Below are 25,797 nucleotides of genomic sequence, written 5' to 3'. Positions count from 1 at the left end.
TTAACATCGGTAAACAAACCTTCACTATCAACTAATTTAAATGTAAGCAATTCAGAAGGCAGTGATTTTAAAGATTCATATACAAGTTGTTACCTACTACAGCACAGGAATCTGAGGGCTCAGAAGTAGGTGATCTGAATCCAACAAGAAAACGGAGTAAGTTGGTGAACAAACAAATAAATTTATGGCAATTACTCACCTATTGTAGACTGATGTGACACACATGCAACAAAAAGCAGTGTTCACTAGCTTTTGACCTCTGGCTCTTATTCTAGTGACAAACACACTCATTTGCGCACACAACCACACAGAGACTGCGGCCACAGTGATATGCATTTGGGTGTCTGTGTGGTTTTGTGTGCGAATTTGTATAGTTTCTACCAGAAAAGCTAGTGAACAATGTGTTCTGTTACACGTGTCTATGTGCTTCACATCGGTGTACAATAGGTGAGTGGTTGCCTTTCCCTTATTTTACATACTTATCCATCTCTGAATTTCCATTATTAAAAACGAATAAGATGTAGGAAACCATAAAAACAGACAAACAAAGACAATTTAAGATCAGTTTCAGTTGTTGAAAATTGGATAATCATAATCAAAGGAAAAACCCAGCTGAACATGTAAACATTATGAATAATGCTGTGGAGCCAGAATCTATAACTGAAGGAACTGGAATAACATGAAAAACTGTGCTCACAAAGGTAAAGAATATAAAAGTACTATGGGTAGAAAAAAAGAGCTAAATGAAATAACAAAAGAACCTCCATGATGCTCATCAAAATTCTGTTGCAAATCAAAGAACAAGAGAATGTGGTCTTCAGTATCTGAGGAGAACTGTAGTCAAATATGAATTGGAAACAATGGAAAGTGTTTGTTGCTACTCTAAGGAAAGAAGTTACACAAAAACCTAAAAAATAGGAGAATCAAGAAAAAAGCATAGTCTCCAACAGAGTCGAAATGACAAGATAATGCGTAACTTCTGTGACCTAGTTAAGAAATGTATCTTTCAACTTTAGGAATTGGTCAATGGTCATTCAACAATTGGGATAAAGAGAGTTTATAGTTTATTTTTTGTCCACTGATCAGTTTTACAATGATTTCAGAAATGTTACATTGCAAATTTATACAAAAATAAACAAATTTATTGGAAATTTGTGATCTGATTCATGAAATAATTCAGTAGTAATGTTTCTGGTAATATTTTTACTCTGTGATATACGATAGCCTGCGCTGATTTATTTAACAGTCTAGCGCGCGCACACACACACACACACACACACACACACACACACACACACACTGCTAATAATAATAAATAATGCATTTAGAAGAACTGAAGACTAGTTTTTTTAGTCCATCTATGTTAAACTTAGTGGATAGAAATATTAGGACATTTATACATCAGTGCAACACTATGTTTCAATCTGTATGCTTCCTTCTGTATTTTCAGCCCCACACTTTGTTTTCCTTTTCCTTCTTTCAGAAAAATTTGATATTCAAAATTACATTTGTCCCATGGATTTGTGCACACGTACAGTTTCACCTTATACTAGCATCCAGAGATGATGTGTTTCTTGGGTTTTCTTTTGAAGGTGCTCTTATCCATTATGCTCTTAATGCTAGATGATTGTCTGTTATAAAATACACTTCCTGCAATGGTAGGATCCCTGTCTATCATTTTCAATCTTTTAATGATATGAATATAATAGAGGGAAACATTCCACGTGGGAAAAATATATCTAAAAAGAAAGATGATGAGACTTACCAAACAAAAGCGCTGGCAGGTCAATAGACACACAAACAAACACAAACATACACACAAAATTCTAGCTTTCGCAACCAACGGTTGCCTCGTCAGGAAAGAAGGAAGGAGAGGGAAAGACAAAAGGATTTGGGTTTTAAGGGAGAGGGTAAGGAGTCATTCCAATCCCGGGAGCGGAAAGACTTACCTTAGGGGGAAAAAAGGACAGGTATACACTTGCACACACACACACATATCCATCCGCATATACACAGACACTTATTACATAAGTGTATTGTTTCGTGACTCAATGCAGTACCCCATCAATTTCCAGTAAAAATCTTTCAATGCATGGACTAGGTGATCAGTATATTCCTATTACAAGGTATTTTCTTCCCGTGAACTTTATTTATACTGCTGCTGATTCAAAGTAAAATTCTGCAAAGTTTGTGACCTTATGTGGAGTACAATCCCCTACTTTTCTGTCTACAAATATTGCTTCTCCCCCACTTTATGTACAGTTCTGCAGTAATATGCTACATTTTTATATCCCATTTGACTGAAGACCTTTAATTCATTCTCCTTTAAACCATGCTCAGTCATTATGAGACATACAGAGGACAATTGGTTCAAGGCAGGAAAGGAATGCAAAGATGAAAGGAACACCATGAAAGAAAATGTTTTTAAATTTGCAGTTAAAATTCTGAAGTTGTCATGCCAATTAGTGCCTTTTTTTTGTCCTTTAGTGAATTAAACAGCATTCAAAAGTGATTTTATTAACAATAATTTGAACCAATTGTCAGAAAAGATTCAGTTCTAAAACAAACAAAAGAATATAATATTGATTTATTCTGTCATAAGAAAGACAAATGTAATCTCTGTTATTCTTACAAATTACCTAAGATTTCAGACTGTCAGTACACTGCCCAGTGGATGAAGAAAAAGAGGGCAAGGCAGAGGAAGTCAAGTGATAAAAAGGCAGCTAAAGCAGGAAAGAGTTTTGTGTTTACCAATGATATACAAACAGTGTAGTTAGTGTCAGCCATCCAGGGTAGTTGTCTATTTTAAACAAAAGCTGGTGTGTCACGATTTGGAGGACGGTTCAGTGATAAGTTATATTTGGCATGGAGGAGGTGGAGGGCTAAGAACTAATGTTTTTGCACCTTACATTACAGATTTTGTGTGCTCAGAACAGAAATTTACTCGTTTCAAATGTGTTAAAATTACAGCATAGGAAGTAGTATGACAATAATTCAAAAATTCTTACTTAAAGGACATACCTAAATAGAATGTAATAGTGTGCATTCCACAATTGAATGCAGAAAGAGAAACATGATGCTATATTCCTTGGCTAATGATGTTGATATGATAAAGGAAGCAAGCTGTGGTAAATAGGGTCATATAAAGTAAAGTATGTATCACATGACTATTTTAAAGACTTCTCTGAGTTTCTGTACTACAAATCAGTTAGTCTGGGCAATAAAGTAGGTGATCCATGTGTTACAGACATATTGACTCTCAGATATAATCTGTCTATAGGTACCGAACATAAACTGGATTTTGAGGGAATTACTTCCAAGACACCACAAGACAGTAATCAAAAATACAAAAACTGCTACAATAGACCAGTTGCAATTTCTGTACAAAAGTATAATGATTTAAAGTGTCTAAAATCAGTTAATGCAAGAGACTTATCTTTTTATGAAGTTCTTCTTTATAATGATGTCAAGCAAATTTTGGAAAAAAACCTAACTTTTCCATAACTTTTATTTTTGTGTGAAAAGGCTTTAAATTCAAATTAAATTTGTTTTATGTTTGTATGCTCAGTTCTGATAGTAACATTAAAAATTATCTGAGTGCAAAACCTTCTTTAATACGGTCGTGAATACCATACAATTGCCTAAATATATCTTATTAGTAGTATGACTTGTATCAATTAATAATTGTATGTATTTTTTAGTTTCCTGAACAATACATAGTTTTTAGATGCAAGTTTTTAGAGGCAGGTATGCAAATGTAGGTTCCCTGAAAATTTCACAGATGAAAACGTCTTGGGTCTTGGAAGAATTAAAGCAGCCTACTTAGATACTGTAGAAACACACTGTGTAAAAATCTGAAGAGTTAACTTGATGTTCCATTTCTACTTTAGCAGTACATTCATTTACAATAACCATCATCTATTTGTTATCTATTTATACAACCCACTTTGAAATTATTCCTTACATAAAAACCTATTATTTACTGTAAAATCAAAAATATTAAACTATTATTTTTATAATTACTATGTCACTGTATTTATCTACTTTTCCCCACACTTTTAGATGTTTCTCAACCCCTGACTTAGACTATACTTGAAAACTTTTTTTGTGCCAAAAATGAAGACTGCAGTTGAATTGGCTGTAAAATTTCTCCTTTGGGAGCAAGGTGTTCTTATGATAAACTAATAATACAGTATGTAAGTATGTACCTGATCATGTGGTGTTAAAGGTTTTCTACCAAAAGTATATCTCAGTGTCGTACTCGGTCCCCACAGAACTGTTCGAAAATTTGTAGGATCTGAGTGTCCACTTAGTAGCTCTTCTTCTGTAATCACTGCTGGACTTATACCTTCAAATTTTTTTCTTGCTAACTCCACTTTCTCCCTTGAAAATCGCTCGGGATCACCTGTTGAATGAATAACACAAGAGAAATTATACAACAACAAACTACCTGCATTTTAACTATCACAAACTACAGGTATAAAACTGATGTGGCTCTCTGAATTCTTATCTTTATTTTTTCCCTGTTAGTAGTAACATTATGACCACAAGGAATCTTTCTAAGTATCTTTAAAAATAAAAGCTAATTTCCTGAAGAACATTAGAAAATACAGAAAAATCTGCAACATAGGAAAGTGTTTATGGGAAACAAAAGCCATTTATTGTTTTGCAGTAAGAGAAACAAAACCTGAAGTGAGGAATTGAAATAGAAGGTACAGTCCAGCATTACTGATTTCAGTACACAAAGTTCAAAGAATGAAAACTCTCTAAAACACACAAAAAGTAAGTAGGAGAGATGAAACAAATATTGCTACGAATGTCACTTGCAAAAAGGCACAATTTATGCAGAAGTCAACAGCAAAAAAGAATCACTGACATCTACTTCACTTAAAGTTTACTTCCAGCACATTAATATGTCGTGGTATTATAAAATCCTAAGTGCTCCTGCAACACTTCTTGACATTGCTTTTACTTTAAGATTGAGCGTTTTAATTTTTCTCATCCAGTAATTTCTAAGTATAAAGATGTGTGTGTTTATAAAGAACCCCTCAATGTTATGGAAGTATTTAGTTTAGAAAAATTATAAAACGAAGCACATGACCAAATTTTATTCAGTTAATTGTATGTTTCGCGGACCACATATGTGATGTGTCACTATGATATGGAAGGTGTGAAAACAGAGCTATATGCTGATCACTTACACGATTAGTTTTACATTTATATTGATGGGTACTTTGAAGTTAGTGACTAGTTCAATTCAAATATCATTTGTTGAGATATCAATATTGTTCCAGTTTTTAATGAAATACAGCATGTCTATGCATACTTTTACAGCCAGCCAGTTTTGATGTACAGTTATCCTTTTACATTTACATATATTAACACACTGATAGGCACTCTGAAGATTCTGAAGATATTTTGAGGATGTAGAGATCTGATATTATTGAGAAATGTAATGACACATCTGTATATATTGATTATGGTAAGTTGAGAGGAGAGAATTGTGCCTGGTATGATGAAATGCTGAAACTTATGTTTTCTGCATTAGCATGCGATTAGATGATGAGAGAGTAAGAAGTGACTTTGGAAGTGAAAGTGTGACAGATAATACACCTAATTTTAAAACATTTACTTACACTAAGATGTTATACAGGCCATTTATTTTGTGAAAGTTGGTGTAAAAATGAAATGCCTGTAAGTAGATAAGATTTTGGGAAGACACTGTTAGCATTAATAGTCTGACTACACAGTGACACAAGAAGACAAACTGGCATTATCATTATTTTATCTGAAAAGTCTCTTCCAAAACACTTCACTTGTTTCTCTGAGAAATAAAACCTTATCAGATAGAATTTGTCAAGGATTGATATGGAGTAAGATTTTATTTCTAATTTGATACACTACTGTTTCACATGAAAAATATGGATCAACACTACTTATGTTTGTTTCAGCAGCATACAGTGCTAACTATTAAATTTAGGTATATTCATTTTGTTTAACATTTTCTTGCAAACAAACACACTAACTACAAATAGGATTGACGGTGGAAAATACTAAAATATTTTTTTAAAATTTAAGCAAATGGGCTGATTCCCTGACTCTGTAATAGGATTAAAAATAAATTAATTTTTCAAATCTTGGAAACAAGCAAACACTGTGAATAAACAACGAGACAAATATTGAATTACCCCTGAACTGAAAGCCCTTGCATCTTAAGCAATTTTGGAATGTCAATTTTGAAAAAAGAACCCATGAGTAAACACTGTTCCCAGTATTTATTTCAAAAAGGGAATAAATCTTGTGAAACGTTTAATCTTTTGTAAAACATGTTTTTCACTGCATTTGTTAATGGATACCACTTTTTAATTTATTCTACATCATTTGTCTTTGAAACATTCATCCTGAGTTGTGATATAAGAGATCTTGTACTGCCATATACATGATTTTATAATTTACTCTATGTCATGTCTGTATTTTGAAGAAATCGTATTCTGTATTTCACTGTATATTTTTTCTAAATTGTATTAGATGCTTTCTCAGTAATTTTTTCCACGTTACGTAATATTTTGATGAGAAAGTATTCTGACCTTTAGCATATGTCTTTCTATACATTATTACATGTTTCCAGAATGAGATTTTCACTCTGCAGCGGAGTGTGCGCTGATATGAAACTTCCTGACAGATTAAAACTGTGTGCCAGAGCGAGACTCTAACTTGGGACCTTTGCCTTTCGCGGGCAAGTGCTCTGTCAACTGAGCTACCCAAGCATGACTCACAACCCACCTTCACGGCTCCAATTCTGCCAGCACCTTGTCTCCTACCTTCCAAACTTCACTGAAGCTCTCCTGCAAACCTGCAGAACTAACACTCCTGAAAGAAAGGATATTGCAGAGACATGGCTTAGCCACAGCCTGGGGGCTGTTTCCAGAATGAGATTTTCACTCTGCAGTGGAGTGTGCGCTTTTATGAAACTTCCTGGCAGATTAAAACTGTGCGCCAGACCAAAACTCGAACTCGGGACCTTTGCCTTTCACGGGCAAGTGCTCTACCAACTGAGCTACCCAAGCATCACTCATGGCCCGCCTTCACAGCTGCAAATCTGCCAGTACCTCGTCTCCTGTTGTTTAACAATATTTTTCTATATAACATGTATCTTTTGAAATTTATTATTGTGTTTAGATATATATTTTTTGCATGTAAAACAAAAAGTTTTTTTGTGTTAACCAATTTTTCAAAACAAGTCAGCTCATTGATGTGAAAAAGTTTTTTCAGCTTTTTGCTCTTAAAACTGTTGCTCAGTTTCTGTATTGTGCAAATCTTTCAGGGGATTCTGAAGTTTCATAGTTGATTTCACCCACATCTTAAGTCACAGACAGAATATTCATTTACCAGTACTAATGTTCAGATACTTATACTTGTACATACATATGAATTTACTACAAATACACGTAACCATAGATGCAAACAAAAGACCAAAGACAGTAATATAAAACACCCGGACATGAATAAAAGTCACCTTAGGGAACTATTGTCATAGTAACTATCGGTATGTAATAAACTTCTACATATTGAAAATGTACCACTGACATTGGTAGGGATGGATAAGATAATTTGGCTCTTTTGCAAAAACATAATCACAAACAATGAGTAATGCAATATAATTCATCAAATGTTCCTACCATCATATTTCAATGTAGTATTAAGCCAAACATATTTCTATGAAATGGTTTTAAACTTTTTGTGTGTTCAGAACTACAGAAACAAGTTAATATGATAAAACTGTACAACTCATGGTTAGGGCATTATTAGCAAATGTAAACAAATATAGCTTTCTGATAACCAAGCCAGATATATAAGTTTTGTCTATATAATGAAATTCTATGTTTAATTTCATCTCTCAATATATGGTAGAAACTCTCCTTATTAATCAGCATGGCCATGAATAAAGAAAGAAGTAACTGAATTGCTGTTAAACTGAGCATCTAGTATTTCACTATGAAAACATAAAAGTACTGTGACCTTTGTGTTTAACAACATGTAACTGTATATTAGAAATATTCTGCCATCCAAATTCACTCAATGTAAAACTTTTAATTGTAATGCACTTAAGTCTGTTTATAACAGTTAATACATTGTAATGTTTACTATAAATACTGGCAGATTTTTGTAGCCAGCAGGTCAGTCTTCTGTCAGATTACGATGCGGAAAATTTAATTGTTGTTAGTCCTAACAATGTGATGGCAAAAAGTGTATTTAAAATGGTGTGTCTCTCAAATTGATTATTATACATATCACACAGAGTCTGCAGATCAGAATAATTTCAGATTATCTACAAGAATCAGCTGTTGCACCAAAGAAGAAAACAAGAAGATAAGTATTTGTACTTCGCTGAATTTACGCTCCGGACTTCCATGCTGCAGTTTGATCACTATTATTTTATTATGCTGCACATGAGTATCTGTTTATCTTACTATTAGTGTATAAGATGTAGTCTGCTTACTTTGCACATTTCCTGGTGATTTCCTCTTTGCATAAAACAGCCAATCCAATGATGGTTCCTGAACAAATACCTTCATTGTTGCCAATAATATCTGGTGGTTATTACGTAGCAATCGCAAAACGTGTACCATTGTCTCTTCTATAACTCCTGAAATTTCATAGAAGTCATCAATGTTACAAACGAGCAAGATCTGACATCACAACATTTTAATAGGGATTTTTTAAAGTGAGATATTTTTGAAGTGAATGAGAGAACATAATTTTCACAAATTTGGTCACTCATTGGTTAAACAACCATCACAAAAACACATTCAATTTTATGGACGTGTAATCTATGTCATTTCAGCATTTGCTTGATTCTTGTTATTAACTTGTGTATATAGTGAAAGCCTCAACTGAAGATTGGAAGCAGAAATTGTGTTTTTTATAGCTTGTAAACATGTACCTGCCAAGCTCGAAAAACCAAAAATTGGGAGAATCAGTTTTAAAAATCGGGAGGTACACAAATGAGCAAAAACCATGGGTCAATTTCTGTATAATATTGAGACAACTGATATGAGCCTTTCCCTGTAATGTCACAAAGCTATATACTAGCTATAAAAATGCAAATGAAAATACTAGAACTACCCGAAACAATGATTCCAAAAATAAGGGAAAGTCAACCACTTACCTGTAGCAGAAACAGTTATAAATGATAACAACAATAGGATATAAATTACAGTCATCTTCATTGCTACTATCTGTTGAAATAGAAACTGGACAATCTTTAAAGGGTTCTATGGTTTCTTCTTTTTCCTTTTTCGCTCTTTCTCCCATAATATTTGTTCTTGCACAATCCCCCCCCCCCAGCTACATTGCTGTCTGGGAACATTTGTCTGAACAGGTGACTTGTAACCTCAAAGGACTGGAAAATTTTGTTCTAAAATAAATTATGTAAATAAGTGTTCAGAATTTATAATCCTGTCACTTCCACTTTTAACACTGAATTCCATTTTTTTATTGTTATTCACACACTTAACATTTTCTTGGTCCTTTTTTGATTTCACACGTTTTAAACATAATTTCTTCCATCTTGTGGTGTACAAATGTCACATCGGCAAAGAGTATGAAATACAAATGATACACCTTTCCTAGACTCTATAGTACACTGAATCAAAATATTATGAATTGATGAATAACTTACACATGAAATAAACATTTACACAAAAACAAAGCCTATCAAGGATTCACATAATAAAATAACACTCTTAGTCATCCACTATAAATATTTATACTGATTATACAAAACGTTTAATAATAAGCGAGTTCACTTAAGCATAATAACAACACTTCAACACAAGACCAAATAGAGCACAACCCTACGCACATATTACAAAATGTGCAGGAATGAGGAGTCCCTTATTTCTATAAACTTCAATGTGTATATTGATAAGAAACAACTATTGAGCGAAGGAATTCCAATCATGCCCGACCCCCCCCCCCCCCCCCCAGAAAAAAAACTGATCAGCACATGTGTTCTTCTTTCATGCTTTGAGAATCCAATGTCTTACAGGGAGAATCTTGTTCTGGATGGTATGGTTGCTCACTAGTTGTTGTCTAGCATAGAAGTGACAAGTGATGTACTGCACTGAATCCACCTGTCAGCTGATGACTGTCAACAATGTGGTGTCATTACTATGTTGTAGTACACAACTCCGATGGTATTACTGAATTGAGATAATCATGGTAAATCCTTGATAAACTGGCATATGAAATTTCGAGTGCCAATATGTCCTTGGAGATAGTGTGTATCATCTTGGGCATCCATACAAAAATATGCTGATATTGTGTGCTTTGCCCTAAGTCACTTAATTATCATGCTGACAAGCAGTACAAACAAGATCTGACTACACTCCAGCTAGACTGTTGTATTTACTGGGGCCATAGGAGTGCTCTCTCTCTCTCTCTCTCTCTCTCTCTCTCTCTGTCTGTCCACCACCTCTCAAACAAACTAATTATTTCTAAATCAGTTGCTCATGAGTGTACACTCTCTAAAGACTTAATTACCTGTCAATAAATGCAGATGTTTAAATGCAGATGTTAAATGTATTGACCAAAATATATATTTTGAAACACAGTTATCCAATGGAAGTACAAAAATTAATGCAAAATATTCTGTTCCTTTTTCAATAAATTACCTGAAGTCTTGTGTGGTTCCATTAAGTTAACGATATGCGGAGTTAACCTGAATGGCATAAGTTCTGGCACTGTGAGGAATTCTGTAGCTGTTCCAAATGCATACCCAAAGTCAACACCTAAGCACTCTCCACTGTGAGGAAACACCAAGCAGTTGCCAAGGTTTCTGTCACCTATACCAAGCAACCACTGACCAATACACATGGTTGCATAACTAGAAGCAAAGCGGTGACGTTTTGTAAAGAAGATTTCTGCTGTTGTGCTTACATTCCAAATGACACGCCTGTGAAAGAAAGAAAAATAGAACACAAAACAAAAAAGCACTTATATTATCTAAGAATGGAAAAACACTTCATCTGAATGTAATAATTACAGAAATCCAATAACAAGAGAAACATGCAGTGTTAATGAAACCTGCAAAGCTTTAAAAGCAAACACTCACACTTCGCAAATCTGTAAGTGCCTACACTTATTTACAAACATCTTCCTGCAAAATGTTTGTAAAAATAAATGATAACCAAAGAATAAACAACACAAAACAATATGTAACATAATTTGTTTAGTTAATTACTGGGAGGAAAACTGTATGAAATCTAATTTCCAACAAATGGAATAGTGGTTCTGTGACACGCAGACCCATGGCTCACCTAACTGTTGCCCACAATGGAAGACAGGTTACCAGGAAATTTCAGAATTGCTCTCATTTTAGAGTATAAAACATAGTCTAATAAAATGTTTAGCACTGAGGATACAACGTTATCAAACACATCTTCAGTGTTGGGAAAGGAAGACTGGTATGTTTCGACGAAGTTGGGATCTGTGCTGGAGGTTGTGTAGCTACTGGCAAGGGCATCCAAGCCAGAAAGGTATTAGCATAGGAATAGACAATGTCTGATCCATAATACGCAAACTGAAGCCGACCCATCTAGAGAGGTCAACCTTGATTCCAAATCTGCTATCAAGAGAACCAAAAGAAAACTGCCCATTCACTGCACTCAAGCACTGTGGGTGCACATATTAAACATGAAAAGAAATAAAGAAGGAACACATGAATGGATGAACTAAATGATGGCCTGGTGTGGGAGGATAATGAGATATCTAACATGCAACATCCAGGAAATGTCAGAAAAGCAAACTGAACTATTATAGAATTTGAGAGAACAAGACTTGCTGTTTCGGAAACCACAGAGACAAAGAAGGAATGAGGTGTGTAAACAATAATATGATGAAGTCTCATAAATAGTTCAAATAACGTCAAGCAGAGGGTGCAAGTAAAAGGAGTAATAATGGTGTATGGAAACTTTAGACAGGGGTTGATAAACTGAAGTTCTAGACAGACATAATATTCACTGTGTGAAGGCATTCAGAACCAATATGTTTCACTGTGATATAGTTAGTAAGTGTGAGAGGAAAAGAGATATATGATTTCATTCATAATTGTTATTTTCATTTTCTTAGCAACTGTAGTATCGCAGGGCCTTATGCTTCTGTGAGGAAGGTATTGACCTCTTCTAATTCAACATTAACTAAGTTTTTTGTAATACACTTCTTATACTTTACATACAAGTTATGGCCAAGTTCTTATGATTTATATTATCCCAAATTGTGCAGATGTCTGGAGAAGACCGTTTAACCTGTCACAATCAGTAATGCAAATTAAACATAATTGTGCAACCAATGACTGAATTATATTCTGAAATACGATATAGTTAAGTTTTGTGAGGAGCTTCGGGATATATAGTGGATGTTGCTCCTGGAGAAGTAACAGTGCAAAATCATTTTAAGGACAGTGTCAGAATTAGCCAATGGAGAATGGCAATTAATGAATATTAATCAAAAACTATTGTTGGTTTCTGTGTGACTGATGTTCTAGTAATGACAAATACAATATTCACACAGAAGAAGAACCATCTATAAACAAGAAAGTAGCACAACTGGAATTAACAATTTATAATACTACTTATGTGCTGAGAAAGAAGGGTCATTTAAAGACTGTAAACAACTACAAAGCAAATATTTTGACTGTATTTGCATCTTATATTGAGCCTACACCTGTGTAATGCTAGTGTATAGTGGATGGTGACAAGGCTGTAACTAATTGTACAACACAATACACTTTATGTTCTCATAATATTTAGTAACATTGGTTAAGTACATTTTGTCAATGCGAGTTTATTGGTTTATTTCAATCTTTGGAACCCATATTTCTCATGTCACATTTATTTATCTTTGTTTAAGGAGTTTTCTGGTCTGGAAGTTTACAAAAATAAGATTTTTTTATTGCATATTTCAATACCTTATATTATGGAGAACATGTGGGCCAAACCATTTTGCCCATAAACTATTTCATATGTCGAAATACTTGGTCATCAGACTGGCACTCAGACTTGTACAGGGCTATTACAAATGATTGAAGCGATTTCATAAATTCACTGTAGCTCCATTCATTGACATATGGTCACGACACACTACAGATACGTAGAAAAACTCATAAAGGTTTCTGCCGCCAGAGCGCTCGAGAGCGCAGTGAAAAAAATGACGACAGGAGCCGAGAAATGATTTGGGTGAAGGTCACGGTTAAAGCAGGCTCAGACATGGTAATTGGATGTCTCTATAGGCCCCCTGGCTCAGCAGCTGTTGTGGCTGAGCACCTGAAGGATAATTTGGAAAATATTTCGAGTAGATTTCCCCACCATGTTATAGTTCTGGGTGGAGATTTTAATTTGCCGGATATAGACTGGGAGACTCAGACGTTCATAACGGGTGGCAGGGACAAAGAATCCAGTGAAATTTTTTTAAGTGCTTTTTCTGAAAACTACCTTGAGCAGTTAAACAGAGAACCGACCCGTGGCGATAACATATTAGACCTTCTGGTGACAAACAGACCCGAACTATTTGAAAAAGTTAATGCAGAACAGGGAATCAGCGATCATAAAGCGGTTACGGCATCGATGATTTCTGCCGTAAATAGGAATATTAAAAAGGGTAGGAAGATTTTTCTGTTTAGAAAAAGTGACAAAAAGCAGATTTCAGAGTCCCTGACGGCTCAACACAAAAGTTTTGTCTCAAGTACAGATAGTGTTGAGGATCAGTGGACAAAGTTCAAAACCGTCGTACATAATGCGTTAGATGAGTATGTGCCAAGCACGATCGTTCGAGATGGAAAAGAGTCACCGTGGTACAACAACCGAGTTGGAAAACTGCTGCGGAAGCAAAGGGAACTTCACAGCAATCATAAACATAGCCAAAGCCTTGCAGACAAACAAAAATTACGCGAAGCGAAATGTAGTGTGAGGAGGGCTATGCGAGAGGCGTTCAATGAATTTGAAAGTAAAGTTCTATGTATTGACTTGGCAGAAAATCCTAAGAAATTTTGGTCTTATGTCAAAGCGGTAGGTGGATCAAAACAAAATGTCCAGACACTCTGTGACCGAGATGGTACTGAAACAGAGGATGACGGACTAAAGGCCGAAATACTAAATGTCTTTTTCCAAAGTTGTTTCACAGAGGAAGATTGCACTGTAGTTCCTTCTCTAGATTGTCGCACAGATGACAAAATGGTAGATATCGAAACAGACGACAGAGGGATAGAGAAACAATTAAAATCGCTCAAAAGAGGAAAGGCCTCTGGACCTGATGGGATACCAGTTCAATTTTACACAGAGTACGCGAAGGAACTTGCCCCCCTTCTTGCAGCGGTGTACCGTAGGTCTCTAGAAGAGCGTAGCGTTCCAAAGGATTGGAAAAGGGCACAGGTCATCCCCGTTTTCAAGAAGGGACGTCGAACAGATATACAGAACTATAGACCTATATCTCTAACGTCGATCAGTTGTAGAATTTTGGAACACGTATTGTGTTCGAGTATAATGACTTTTCTGGAGACTAGAAATCTACTCTGTAGGAATCAGCATGGGTTTCGAAAAAGACGGTCATGTGAAACCCAGCAGGTAGATGCCGTGTTTCTTGACTTCCGCAAGGCGTTCGATACAGTTCCCCACAGTCGTTTAATGAACAAAGTAAGAGCATATGGACTATCAGACCAATTGTGTGATTGGATTGAGGAGTTCCTAGATAACAGGACGCAGCATGTCATTCTCAATGGAGAGAAGCCCTCCGAAGTAAGAGTGATTTCAGGTGTGCCGCAGGGGAGTGTCATAGGACCGTTGCTATTCACAATATACATAAATGACCTGGTGGATGACATCGGAAGTTCACTGAGGCTTTTTGCAGATGATGCTGTGGTGTATCGAGAGGTTGTAACAATGGAAAATTGTACTGAAATGCAGGAGGATCTGCAACGAATTGACGCATGGTGCAGGGAATGGCAATTGAATCTCAATGTAGACAAGTGTAATGTGCTGCGAATACACAGAAAGATAGATCCTTTATCATTTAGCTACAAAATAGCAGGTCAGCAACTGGAAGCAGTTAATACCATAAATTATCTGGGAGTACACATTAGGAGTGATTTAAAATGGAATGATCATATAATGTTGAGCGTCGGTAAAGCAGATGCCAGACTGAGATTCATTGGAAGAATCCTAAGGAAATGCAATCCGAAAACAAAGGAAGTAGGTTACAATACGCTTGTTCGCCCACTGCTTGAATACTGCTCAGCAGTGTGGGATCCGTACCAGATAGGGTTGATAGAAGATATAGAGAAGATCCAACGGAGAGCAGCGCGCTTCGTTACAGGATCATTCAGTAATAGCGAAAGCGTTACGGAGATGATAGATAAACTCCAGTGGAAGACTCTGCAGGAGAGACGCTCAGTAGCTCGGTACGGGCTTTTGTCAAAGTTTCGAGAACATACCTTCACCGAAGAGTCAAGCAGTATATTGCTCCCTCCTACGTATATCTCGCGAAGAGACCATGAGGATAAAATCAGAGAGATTAGAGCCCACACAGAGGCATACCGACAATCCTTCTTTCCACGAACAATACGAGACTGGAATAGAAGGGAGAACCGATAGAGGTACTCAAGGTACCCTCCGCCACACACCGTCAGGTGGCTTGCGGAGTATGGATGTAGATGTAGATGTAGATGTAGAAAGCGTATGTCGTGCTTAAAATGCACTCACATCAGTCAGTCATAACAGTGCAACGACACTTCAGGACGAAGTTCAACGAAGATCCACCAACTGCTAACTCCATTCGGCGATGGTATGCACAGTTTAAAGCTTCTGGATGCCTCTGTAAGGGGAAATCAACGGGTCGGCCTGCAGTGAGCAAAGAAACGGTTGAACGCGTGCGGGCAAGTTTCAAGCGTAGCCCGCGGAAGTCGACGAATAAAGCAAGCAGGGAGCTAAACGTACCACAGCCGACGATTTGGAAAATCTTACGGAAAAGGCTAAAGCAGAAGCCTTACCGTTTACAATTGCTACAAGCCCTGACACCCGATGACAAAGTCAAACGCTTTGAATTTTCGGCGCGGTTGCAACAGCTCATGGAAGAGGATGCGTTCAGTGCGAAACTTGTTTTCAGTGATGAAGCAACATTTTTTCTTAATGGTGAAGTGAACAGACACAATCTGAGACTCTGGACGGTAGAGAATCCTCACGCATTCGTGCAGCAAATTCGCAATTCACCAAAAGTTAACGTGTTTTGTGCAATCTCACGGTTTAAAGTTTATGGCCCCTTTTTCTTCTGCAAAAAAAACTTTACAGGACACGTGTATCTGGACATGCTGGAAAATTGGCTCATGCCACAACTGGAGACCGACAGCGCCGAGTTCATCTTTCAACAGGATGGTGCTCCACCGCACTTCCATCATGATGTTCGGCATTTCTTAAACAGGAGATTGGAAAACCGATGGATCGGTCGTGGTGGAGATCATGATCAGCAATTCATGTAATGGCCTCCACGCTCTCCCGACTTAACCCCATGCCATTTCTTTCTGTGGGGTTATGTGAAAGATTGAGTGTTTAAACCTCCTCTACCAAGAAACGTGCCAGAACTGCGAACTCGCATCAACGATGCTTTCGAACTCATTGATGGGGACATGCTGCGCCAAGTGTGGGAGGACTTGATTATCGGCTTGATGTCTGCCGAATCACTAAAGGGGCACATTTCGAACATTTGTGAATGCCTAAAAAAACTTTGAGTTTTTGTATGTGTGTGCAAAGCACTGTGAAAATATCTCAAATAATAAAGTTATTGTAGAGCTGTGAAATCGGTTCAATCATTTGTAATAGCCCTGTATACAAGGACCTATCAATCAACAATTTACTAGAAAGATGTGTTGGTGTGAATACTCAAAACTCTATAAAGAATCCATTTTTGAAGATCATGGGCATTCAACTTAGCAACATCGAGTACGAATTCTGCAGAATGCGCAATGCAGACCGCCTTGTATGCTCAGAGCACTGCTCGTCTACAGAGAGCAGATCTGCGGCCAAGAGGAAGCGGTGCATGCGAACAAGATTTATGAGATCAAGGAAGGAGTACTGTATGCTCCAGGCATCACAGACTGATGATAAGTCCCTAGAAACTGACAAAAACCCTTTCAAAAACTTAAAAAGCGATTTCCTAAGAATCACATTTTTTGCTGGGTGTTTGGATTGCCGAAAAAGAACTCATCCAATTTTGATGCTGCTTAGCTATTTTCATAGAGAACTGAACTGGCTGTGGTCAGAATCACTAAAAGTTAAACAATTTTCAAAATACCAATTTTTTATGAACCTCTGAATGCCCAAAAAAGTCAATTTTTTTGCTATTTTCAAATAGCCGCCATTTTGAAAAAAAAATCACTTTTCAGAGGTTTCAACTGCAGCTATGCTCATATATTTTAATAATTTTTTGGTCTGGTCGGCTTCGGACGACTCAATCACCTGAACCACGTCCACCACCCTACCAGTGCACAGCGCACTTTACAACCTTATGTGCCACTTTCCTTAGTACCCTCTTGTGCTGTGTGAGTTACCTTTTGATTTCACCTTTTAAGTAGGGGGAAAGGGGGGTGGGGAAGGGGGGGGGGGGGGGAAGAGTTGAAAATGGGGTAAAAATCGGACGTCTAGACCACAAAATGCCCTCAATCTCAAAAAATATTTATTTTTATTTTCTACTGAGAACACTGATTATCATTTGTGGCTAATTACATTGCCACTTAGCAGTTATTGGCAGAGAATTTTGATCTTAAAATCACACAAAACTGTTAAAAACCCACTATAATTTATGGTTTCCAAAACTAACTGATTGCTGAAACTTAAAATGAAATTACTATTAGTTGTTAACTATTTTACTTATATGTCATATGTGAGCAAATATTGACATGAATCATGTTCTGTGAGCTATCAATGTAATCTTTGGATTAAGTTACTCTTTCCATAGAGGGGTGATTTGGAGCAGTGGAGAAGAGGAGCTGAAATGGAACTGGTCTCCATGTGGATTGTTATTGTCAATGTATTAAGAAACGTGGAAAATGGTATTTAAAAGTGAAGAATACACACTAAAGTGATATCAACTGGTGTTTCATTTAAAGAAGTTATATTTCACCCGATTACTCAATTTTGAGATCAGCATTATTGACAATTTTATTGGATGAATGAGTTATGCTAGAATACTGAGAGCAAGAAGAGGACAACATATTGTTCATAGACACCTTCACAATCCAAGACACCCCCTTGGCGAAATCATAGAACGATTTATTTTCAGGACAACGAGAAACAACAAATACAGCCAGAATCAAAAGATGAGTATTATTTACTACGACTGTCTTCCACTATGTATATTGATAATGAATTAGTTCTTGCACACATGCCCTGCAATTTCTCCTAATCAATTCTATTTATGGTGTCCACCAACAGGGTAGCATTAGAATCTAAACAGCTGACTTTTTGACTGTATTTGCTGTGGTCATCTTCAGGGAATTGAACTGCTGGGTTTTGGGAATGGTCCTGTCTATTTACACCACCTTATTTCAGTTATGTAACATTGTGGTAGGTCATTGGACAGTTCCAAGTCTAAATGCCTTTGTGCAATGGATAAAACTATAGGAGAGCTTGGAGCAGAAGTCATAGCTCTTGGCCACAATGAGGACACAGCCAGACAGCAGGTGCTGGTCACTGAACTGTGTGATCAGCTCCTTTGTCTTCATACCTTGAGTGCCAATATCAGGCCATACCACTGTGCCAGGTGTCATCACTCTGGGGCCAGCATTCAAAAGCCACTCCAGAACAATGCACAACTACCTTCCATGTTGTTGATGCGTGCCGCCAAATGCCAGCCATTGCCCTGTTCCAGATGGTTTCAAGTGACACCAAAGTGTCATGCCTTCCCCAACTGTAATCACAAGGAAGCAGTATTTAACTATGGCCGTACCAGCCCGTAAGCGTATGCAACCAGTTTGCGCCCCTCTGCACTGTCATCACAACTTTGTCACTAATGCACCGCAAATGAGGGACCTCAGCCTGTCTACTCAGCTCAATCAGCCAACACTGCTCTAGCCACCACCTTTCATGATTGGTCGTCACCTCCAAAGTCCAGCCAGCAATTTGCAGTCACATTCTGGGCAACACTGTGACCTTCCACTTCACTGGCCAATGTCACCCACTGCCTGCTCCATACTGCAGCTGAGCCACATGCAGTGTCCACACCGTCGCCAAGTCAGAGTGCCATGATGGTGCTACACTGTGTAAGCACCAAGGACACAACCTGCATCTGTCTGCACCTCCAGCCATTACCTCGCTGGGCCTACACTGCCAAATATTATGTGAAGAAGAAAATGCACTTAACTGACTGTACTAGCAGGATGTAATAATTAAACACTTGTGGAGTTCCTTCTCAAGCCTGTTCACGGCCACTTCTGAATAGTTTCTTGGTGGAATCCAAGCTGTATAAATTAGCAAAGAAGCAAATAAAGAAGTACTATATCCTAACACAGACCTGCTTTTGTTGCTTGCCAGAGAACCCAGCCCACAACCAAACATTTTTTATCTATTAAACTAGTGTCAGATCAAAATTATGGATGACCAGAAGACTGGTGCCAGTGCCATAGTTCTGTGGTAGCACCTTTCTGGAGAGGGAGGTAAATAGGGATGTGGAAATGGATTAATAATTGCTTGAATAATTGGAAAAACTAATTGAAAAGAATAGTTGAGAAAATTTTGAAGGTAATTTATGAATCTGTGCACAATCTTGGGTGAACTTTAACTGATACCAATATCAACAGATCTTAAATATCATTACATTCAAGGTCAATAAACATAATTTGCATTATATTCTGCTACCTCCAGTAGTGTGCGGTACCAAATAATCACCACAACCATTGAAATTGCTGAACTCTCTACATGTTCTTAAACACACGAAGCACAATATTTTTTGTATAAGTAAACCAAGTTCAATAGGTGCTTATCAAGTCTGCACATTAATTCTATTGTGTTTAGTCTTGAGTGTGGTAATGTTGATGCAGGAACGCTATTCCAGATGTGGCGTTAATTATTCTTATCTGCACCGAACCTCTTGACGTAGGATCTCTGCAGCAAGTGAAATAATGAACAGACAGGAGCTGAACTTGTAACCAAGCAAATAAATGTTCATTTTATAATTGCTTTTTATAATACTTTTAATGAATGGTTAAAATACAAGTCTTTAACAATGTTGGTACAACGGATCCCAGCATATGTCTGTTCACTACCAATTCCCAAAACAAAAGGGAGAAGATACATGAATTAATAAATTGAAGAGCGTATTTCTTACTTTGTTTCACACAGATATTTAACTTTGTATCAAAACATTACCTTACCACAAAACATCTCCTTAATTTACTTTCGATTGTGTCTTTGGTTTATAGCTCGTTCAGTTTACATATAGCTTATACACTCCTGGAAATTGAAATAAGAACACCGTGAATTCATTGTCCCAGGAAGGGGAAACTTTATTGACACATTCCTGGGGTCAGATACATCACATGATCACACTGACAGAACCACAGGCACATAGACACAGGCAACAGAGCACGCACAATGTCGGCACTAGTACAGTGTATATCCACCTTTCGCAGCAATGCAGGCTGCTATTCTCCCATGGAGACGATCGTAGAGATGCTGGATGTAGTCCTGTGGAACGGCTTGCCATGCCATTTCCACCTGGCGCCTCAGTTGGACCAGCGTTCGTGCTGGACGTGCAGACTGCGTGAGACGACGCTTCATCCAGTCCCAAACATGCTCAATGGGGGACAGATCCGGAGATCTTGCTGGCCAGGGTAGTTGACTTACACCTTCTAGAGCACATTGGGTGGCACGGGATACATGCGGACGTGCATTGTCCTGTTGGAACAGCAAGTTCCCTTGCCGGTCTAGGAATGGTAGAACGATGGGTTCGATGACGGTTTGGATGTACCGTGCACTATTCAGTGTCCCCTCGACGATCACCAGTGGTGTACGGCCAGTGTAGGAGATCGCTCCCCACACCATGATGCCGGTTGTTGGCCCTGTGTGCCTCGGTCATATGCAGTCCTGATTGTGGCGCTCACCTGCACGGCGCCAAACAGGCATACGACCATCATTGGCACCAAGGCAGAAGCGACTCTCATCGCTGAAGACGACACGTCTCCATTCGTCCCTCCATTCACGCCTGTCGCGACACCACTGGAGGCGGGCTGCACGATGTTGGGGCGTGAGCGGAAGACGGCCTAACGGTGTGCGGGACCGTAGCCCAGCTTCATGGAGACGGTTGCGAATGGTCCTCGCCGATACCCCAGGAGCAACAGTGTCCCTAATTTGCTGGGAAGTGGCGGTGCGGTCCCCTACGGCACTGCGTAGGATCCAACGGTCTTGGCGTGCATCCGTGCGTCGCTGCGGTCCGGTCCCAGGTCGACGGGCACGTGCACCTTCCGCCGACCACTGGCGACAACATCGATGTACTGTGGAGACCTCACGCCCCATGTGTTGAGCAATTCGGCGGTACGTCCACCCGGCCTCCCGCATGCCCACTATACGCCCTCGCTCAAAGTCCGTCAACTGCACATATGGTTCACGTCCACGCTGTCGCGGCATGCTACCAGTGTTAAAGACTGCGATGGAGCTCCGTATGCCACGGCAAACTGGATGACACTGACGGCGGCGGTGCACAAATGCTGCGCAGCTAGCGCCATTCGACGGCCAACACCGCGGTTCCTGGTGTGTCCGCTGTGCCGTGCGTGTGATCATTGCTTGTACAGCCCTCTCGCAGTGTCCGGACCAAGTATGGTGGGTCTGACACAACGGTGTCAATGTGTTCTTTTTTCCATTTCCAGGAGTGTATATAAGAAAAGAAAAGAAAAATAACATGATTCAATACAGAGCAGATGTGGATGGACAGAAGATAGGGTGCTGAAGATTCAACAGGGACTATAACAGAAGTGAGTAGCTGCACAGAGTTTTTTCACTCATGGAATCCATACAGTCTGTAGCTGTGTATCCTTCATAGACTTGTTGTTCACTATGTCAGGGGTAGACTCAGTTGAAGTATTTGGCAAAGGCCATAGGCCCCCTCTAACAGCAGTAACTTGTACACAATGACATTCAGTCCCATGCACTGAGTTACATGAATGTAATTTGTTGACGAAGTGGTCATTACACAAGGAAGTTTTGGGAGTATGCCTGGCTTACACTGGATGCTAAGATGATTTAGGAATAGGCTGAAGTAGTTGTCAGTTTTACTTTTTACAGTATATAAGTACAATCTAACTTCTGCACCATTTCAGTGCAGTAATGTTCCACTGAAAATAAGTATTGTAGTAGTTCTATTACATGTTTATTACCCTATAAATTAATAAAAAACATTTTTTTTAAATTTTAAATTCAGTGCATTAGTGTTTGTACAATGATTCTTTCATACAGCGTTCATTTAAAAAAATGACGATCATTCCACTTGGGACCTGTGGAAGGTACATTAGCTTATTTGTTTCTGTTGTAAATATTTGTCATGTATTATTGTTTTTTCTGACATGTTCTACATCCTGGAGGACCTCCTCATTACAGATCAATTGAAATGAAAGTAAATCTAATCTAATCTAAAGAGAGCTGCGAATAGTTAAAATTCAGATAAGAGCTTGGAGGAGCTCTCAGATTAAGTGGAATAGTTTTTTGTTTGGAATCTAGCATGTTTAATAACAACACAGATGTAACTATTGATAGCTCTGCACTGATCAAGTAAAGCATGGTTTTTAAGTGTTACAATGGAGTTGAGCGGTTCAGATTTTCTGTCTTCGCATTATGGGTGACTGACCCAAAGCAATATGCTGAGGCACCACATGGGTGGGAGGTCATCGTTAGATGTGATGACATCATCAACTAAAACATTCCAGATTTGCTGAGACACAGTGCAGATAGTAGCAGCAAATCCGCCTCCAATACCTGTAGAAATTCATTTTTGGGGGAGAACATGATGGAAAAGTTTTATGAAGCTTTCCAAAGATGAGTCATAGGCAGGATGGTAGCCCAAGAAGTAGTATGTATTATGGGTACAGGAGGGTAGCTGGAAAGTGATAGTGACCTAAGAAGTTAAGTCCTTGGTAGCGGAGAACTTAGTGAAATGGGGACACTGGACTACTTATTTACTTTTGGTATTAGAGGTATCTGTTGGTGAAAATATTCAGGTTTACTATGAAGTATTTGAGGTTCGCCGATGACATTGTAATTCTGTCAGAGACAGCAAAGGACTTGGAAGAGCAGTTGAACGGAATGGACAGTGTCTTGAAAGGAGGATATAAGATGAACATCAACAAAAGCAAAACGAGGATAATGGAATGTAGTCAAATTAAGTCGGGTGATGCTGAGGGAATTAGATTAGGAAATGAGACACTTAAAGTAGTAAAGGAGTTTTGCTATTTAGGGAGTAAAATAACCGATGATGGTCGAAGTAGAGAGGATATAAAATGTAGACTGGCAATGGCAAGGAAAGCGTTTCTCAAGAAGAGGACTTTGTTAACATCGAGTATAGATTTAAGTGTCAGGAAGTCGTTTCTGAAAGTATTTGTATGGAGTGTAGCCATGTATGGAAGTGAAACATGGACGATAACTAGTTTGGACAAGAAGAGAATAGAAGCTTTCGAAATGTGGTGCTACAGAAGAATGCTGAAGATAAGGTGGGTAGATCACGTAACTAATGAGGAGGTATTGAATAGGATTGGGGAGAAGAGAAGTTTGTGGCACAACTTGACTGGAAGAAGGGATCGGTTGGTAGGACATGTTTTGAGGCATCAAGGGATCACAAATTTAGCATTGGAGGGCAGTGTGGAGGGTAAAAATCGTAGAGGGAGACCAAGAGATGAATACACTAAGCAGATTCAGAAGGATGTAGGTTGCAGTAGATACTGGGAGATGAAGAAGCTTGCACAGGATAGAGTAGCATGGAGAGCTGCATCAAACCATTCTCAGGACTGAAGACCACAACAACAACAAACAACAAGTGTTGTCTATTTTCAATCATTTGCCAGTAAAGTTTTCAAGATTTCAGAGGTGCCCTATCACGAATCTAACAAAGCTGTGACAATCTGTGCTGCCCTCCTTGTATATATTCAGTATCCTGTGTTAGTCCTGTGTGGTACAGGTTCCACGCAAAAGAGCAATATTCTAAGATGGGACGCACAACTGATTTGTAAGCAGTATCACTAGCAGACTGACCTCATTTACCCATTCTCCCGCCAGTGAACTGCAGTCTGCCACCAGTCTCACTTATAGCTGAGCCTACATGATTATTCCATTTCATATCCCTACAAACGTTACACTAAGACATTTGTATGAGCTGACAGATTTCAAGTGTTATTTACATTGTAGTCTTAGGACACTACTTTTCTCTATTTTATGAGGAGCATAACTTTACATTTTTAAAGATTTAAAACAAGTTCACAATCTTCATACACTTTTGTAATATTATTTATATCAGATGACATTTGAGCAAATTTTTTCCTGATAATACTTCAACGCAGAAAGCTGTAACCTCTACAATAAGTAAACACTGAATTCTGGTCAATGTGCAAATGGACTTTTTTACATGTAGCTCATACTTGCATCTCAGAGTAGAGTGGTCAAATTTCTGAGACATGAAGCACTGTATAAGAGCTATGATGTGAAGTATGATCTTGATGCAAAAGAAGTGAACCTTAACATTACTACAGAAATTGGATGAATGTAAGGTGAGGACAATTTGTTTGAACTTCACTACTGACTACTTCAAGATTGGCACTAGGAGAGCAGATAAAAGTTACTGAACTGAGTTGCTATGGACTTCTCCACAAGACATTTTGAGTTCAGCTTAGAAGTTTATTGATTGGATGATAATTTCCCTACTACAAGTACACAATTTCAGATATATCCGACAAATTTAGGAGGTATGGCTATTTAATTAAGAGATTTCTGAATATGAAAAGCAGATGCTTTTCAAAGTTACCTTCCTCTCTTCTGATAACAACAAACACATTTTTACACACTAATAATTTCCTGTTATTCATTATGATTTCTGTTAATTGGATATTTCTACATTGATCCATAGATAATTTACAAAATGATATTAGATGTGTCATCTTAAATGAGAAAGGAAACAATTTCTTGAAAATTAACTAATTCTTGCATACATCAGTTCTAGATTAATATGTTGTGGTGGTAATTTTGATGCACTGTGCACAGTATTTTTATACATATATGCAAATAGGTGAACAAATTAATCTAACAAAATGTCACTTCCTTAGGAGTACAGATGATCACTGCCAAAATACAATTTGGTCTGAATCTGTATTTTCACCATTGGTCCACACAGAGCACTGGGAGCTTCAAGAGAAGTAGATGTTAGCTAAATATTACCCAAGTCCGTCTCACAAGTTCTTCACTTTCACGCAAACTTAACATAATTGGGGTTGGCAAGTGCCTCAGAGATTTTACAGTACTGGCTATTTCGCTTCATGCAGAGGTATAGAGATTTTTACTATTACTGTGACACACGACTTCAGGCAAAAGTTCATGCTCTCAAAGACATGTATGTTTTCACCAGACAGGCACTACGCCCAGATCTAATCCGTAAACAGACTTCCTGCGCCATTTCCCCCACACATTCCCACTCCTCCCAACACCTCCAAGAGCCAGCTTCAAAAGAATTCCCTCTTCAACACCCACTACCATCTCAGGCTGGAGCAACTGAACCACATTG

At 38.1% G+C, this 25,797-nt stretch overlaps 1 protein-coding gene across 1 annotated transcript in view; it reads right to left on the bottom strand.

Moving 5' to 3' along the window:
• Nucleotides 1-25,797, bottom strand: part of LOC126167810 (DNA-dependent protein kinase catalytic subunit-like) — a 540,256-nt gene that overhangs the window by 1,236 nt on the left and 513,223 nt on the right. The window contains exons 52-54 of the mRNA XM_049920510.1: nucleotides 10,677-10,957; nucleotides 8,501-8,647; nucleotides 4,209-4,405 (exon numbers count right to left, since the gene is read on the bottom strand). Of these exons, the coding sequence (XP_049776467.1) occupies nucleotides 4,209-4,405; nucleotides 8,501-8,647; nucleotides 10,677-10,957 (625 nt within the window). The remainder of the gene's footprint in view (nucleotides 1-4,208; nucleotides 4,406-8,500; nucleotides 8,648-10,676; nucleotides 10,958-25,797) is intronic.

The sequence above is a fragment of the Schistocerca cancellata genome, chromosome 1, assembly GCF_023864275.1.
Source record: "Schistocerca cancellata isolate TAMUIC-IGC-003103 chromosome 1, iqSchCanc2.1, whole genome shotgun sequence".
Lineage (NCBI taxonomy): Eukaryota > Metazoa > Arthropoda > Insecta > Orthoptera > Acrididae > Schistocerca > Schistocerca cancellata.
This window is presented reverse-complemented; position numbering and strand designations above follow the sequence as displayed.